Source organism: Coniophora puteana (assembly GCF_000271625.1).
Source record: "Coniophora puteana RWD-64-598 SS2 unplaced genomic scaffold CONPUscaffold_117, whole genome shotgun sequence".
Taxonomy (NCBI): domain Eukaryota; kingdom Fungi; phylum Basidiomycota; class Agaricomycetes; order Boletales; family Coniophoraceae; genus Coniophora; species Coniophora puteana.
Window position 1 is genome coordinate 1 of NW_006913169.1, and position 3118 is coordinate 3118.

Sequence of the window (3118 nt, forward strand, 5' to 3'; positions counted from 1 at the left end):
CTGAGGGGTGCGCATATAGTCATGATTTCATCGGCCGGAGCGCTGGGCGAGGAGCATTCATGATATGGACGCACAACATGAAGAACATCTCGTATGATGCCGTATTTGTCCCAGATGGGGCTCCATCTTCTGAAACTTACGATGGTACTGTTCCCAAGTTCGCTATCAGGAATCTAGACATCGCGTCTCATGCAATGGACCCCTGCAGTGTTTACTCTTGGAGCTGGCGTACAATGGTCAGAAGCATATACTGCCGCTGAGGCCAGGGAACACTTGTTGCTTGGTGGGATATCTTACGGTGGCTCTGTAGGTGCCGCAGGCGGGTGGTTTCAGGGGGGCGGACACAGTGCACTGTCACCCGTCTATGGGCTGGGTGCGTGTACCACACATTCTCGCAATAAATTTATCTATATAACCAATCCTTGTCGTTAGGCGTTGACAACGTCGTTCAAATGACTGTCGTCACCTCGGCCGGCGATCGCCTTATGGTCAATGCATACCAGCATGCCGACCTCTTCTGGGCACTTCGCGGTGGAGGAGGCAGCACATATGGCATTGTCACCTCTTCGCTGTGAGCGCTGCAAATTCGTCTATCTTGCGAGACGTATGGCTCGAGACCTATGCTGGGTTCCCTTCTCTCGCTGACGATGGCTGGGACGGCTACGGCGGTGTCTCAAACTCGACTCTGTGGTTCATGTACATCTCCCCAAATGTAGCGTGGTCCGAGGCGAACCAGACCTGGGATCCGTTCTTTGCACGTGCATCCAACGCGGGTCTCGAGGTTACGACCGCGCAGACGACATATCATCCATCGTTTCTCTCGTTTCACGACGCGTTCTTCTCAAAATCAACTGGTCAGAACGGATTCAACGTCATCATTGGATCACGACTCATTCCTAAGGAGACGTATGAGGAAAACTACGAGGAGTTTGCCAACGCGATGCTTCGGATACCTGGAATGCCTTGGCAGTGCGTACCTTCCCCAGACCCTGGCGATCGCGCATTAACGTATCGTCTAAGTCAGCTTGGTAGCGGGAGGTCGGGTTTCCAAAGCTGATCCCGAGTCCACCGGACTCAATCCTGCGTGGCGCGACTCAGCCGTACACATCGCCTGGCAGGCCTTTTGAGAGGATGGCGCGACAGCTGAAGAGATTGCCCAGGTCTTCGACACCGTAAAAAAGCAACAAGTTATAATTCGGTCAGTGACCCCTGGTTCTGGAGCATATTTCAACGAGGTGAGCACAATCTTATTGAAATTGGGCTCGGCTGTATGATATTGACGGCAGAGACAGGCGTCGCCGTTTGAAGAAGACTTCCAGTACACTTTCTTCGGAGATCACTACCCTAGATTGAAGGCGATCAAGGACCAGTATGATCCTCACAGCCTATTCATCGTGAGACAAGGGTGGCTCTGAGGATTGGGACGATGATTTAACATGTAAAGTATCTCAATTCTCGTAATGATTGTCCTGAGCATCGAGATCCCATTCACCGCTCAGCTTCTCGGAGAAAAGTCAATGAGTGAGCGACACGTTTTCCTGCATTGACGCTTCGGACCTTATAACTGTGCGTTAATTTCACAGGATGACATTGAAGAGATACGTTGTGAACGCACAGCCGCTCGACACTGCCTTAAATCGTGACTAGTAGGAAGCGGTAGACTATTATGTCTCAAGTCCTCCATTCCTCAGCCTCTTCCCAGCTCGGTTCACAGCACCAAATGGTGCTGGAGTGCAATGCATTTATGTGTTCACAGGCCTTGGACGCGAGAAGACATATGCCGTGCGCGAGGACACAGTACAAAATTTTGTTAAATAAAATTTACCCTCGTTATCCTCCAGACAGACTGATCCCATGCCGTGTCAATGTACACTCGTCGACCGCACGGGGTTATTATTCAACCGACTGGGGCGCCAAGAGATAACTAGCTCAAGTGACTATGCTCAAATGTAGTTTTCTTGGCGCATGCCTGCGGTCAATTCGGATTACTCCACGGTTTGACGCTCGTTTGTCACTATTCCTCCAGGTGAGTCGTTCTTGGCTATGATGCACCGCTTTCTTTCGGAACACCTGTTTCATCGCCGCTCATCTGTCCTCAGGCTGGAGGTCCACATTCTAGAAGATGCCCAAGACTAGAGATAGGATGGCCCGCGAGCCACTATGCATTAGGTGCAAGCACCTTGCCTGTATAATGGGTGTCCACGGTTGACATTATGATCAGCGCGCAGCCTGAGACTAAGAACTTGACCCACCACATAATCCGAACACTACGACATCTTGCTGTGTTCACTTCCACCTTCACATTTTTCGAGGGCGCATGCGGCCCTGATGGCGCAGCGCGTCTGTCATACGGCGACTGCGTCTGTTCAATACAGCATATCTTGGAAAAGTAATATTAACTATGACCGCGCTCGTCAAACACCCATCTTTCTCTCCCATTCCACCACGCTCCTCTGGTGGACTCCATCTCGCTGACCTCTAGAGTCGCTCTCACCGCTAGGACAATTCAGCATGAAACTACAGTTATCCACCCTCACGGCCGGATTCTTCTCTATAGCCAGCCTCGACGCAGCCTCCGCGTCTCAGTGCCGTTGCGTATATGGACAGTCCTGCTGGCCGAGCGATTCCGACTTCTCCCAGCTCCAGTCTCTCCTCTCCCAGCCTCTCCTCTACCCCAAACCCACCGCCTCTCAATGCTACTCCACGTCAGGCGCATCGAGTGACTGCAGCGACGTCATCGCGAACTACACCAACGGCCCCTGGCGTTCGGACATGGTCGGCAGCATGGAGGCTCCCAATTGGGAGTCGTACATCTTCCAGAATGGCACCATCGCGGCTTGCTATCCAGAGACGAACATCACGGGTGCATGTGACCAGGGAAATGTGCCCGTTATCGCCGTGGACGCGCGCACGCCTGCGGACATCCAGGCTGCGGTCAACTTCTCGGTGACGCATGACCTGCGGATGGTCGTCAAGAACACTGGGTACGTCGTTTCGCATTGATACTTTGTCTGCGGTGCTAGACTGAGTACCTGATCAGACACGACTTCATTGGGCGAAGTGCCGGACGAGGGGCGCTCATGGTGTGGACGCACAACATGAAGAATATTACACACGA

General features: G+C 52.6%; 2 protein-coding genes across 2 annotated transcripts; both read left to right on the forward strand.

The window, feature by feature from the left end:
• Positions 1 to 77: 77 nt before the first annotated feature.
• Positions 78 to 1415, forward strand: CONPUDRAFT_160716 (uncharacterized protein; the record flags this gene model as incomplete). Its single annotated transcript, XM_007777849.1, has 7 exons — positions 78 to 144; positions 209 to 373; positions 433 to 557; positions 617 to 969; positions 1025 to 1100; positions 1161 to 1235; positions 1293 to 1415. 7 exons carry the CDS (start codon positions 78 to 80, stop codon positions 1413 to 1415), a joined length of 984 nt encoding a protein of 327 aa, XP_007776039.1.
• Positions 1416 to 2342: 927 nt separating this feature from the next.
• Positions 2343 to 3063, forward strand: CONPUDRAFT_170437 (uncharacterized protein; the record flags this gene model as incomplete). The annotated part of the gene is made up of 2 exons (XM_007777850.1): positions 2343 to 2984; positions 3041 to 3063. Coding segments are annotated over exons 1-2 (495 nt in total), but the record flags the coding sequence as incomplete, so codon positions are not given.
• Positions 3064 to 3118: the final 55 nt, after the last annotated feature.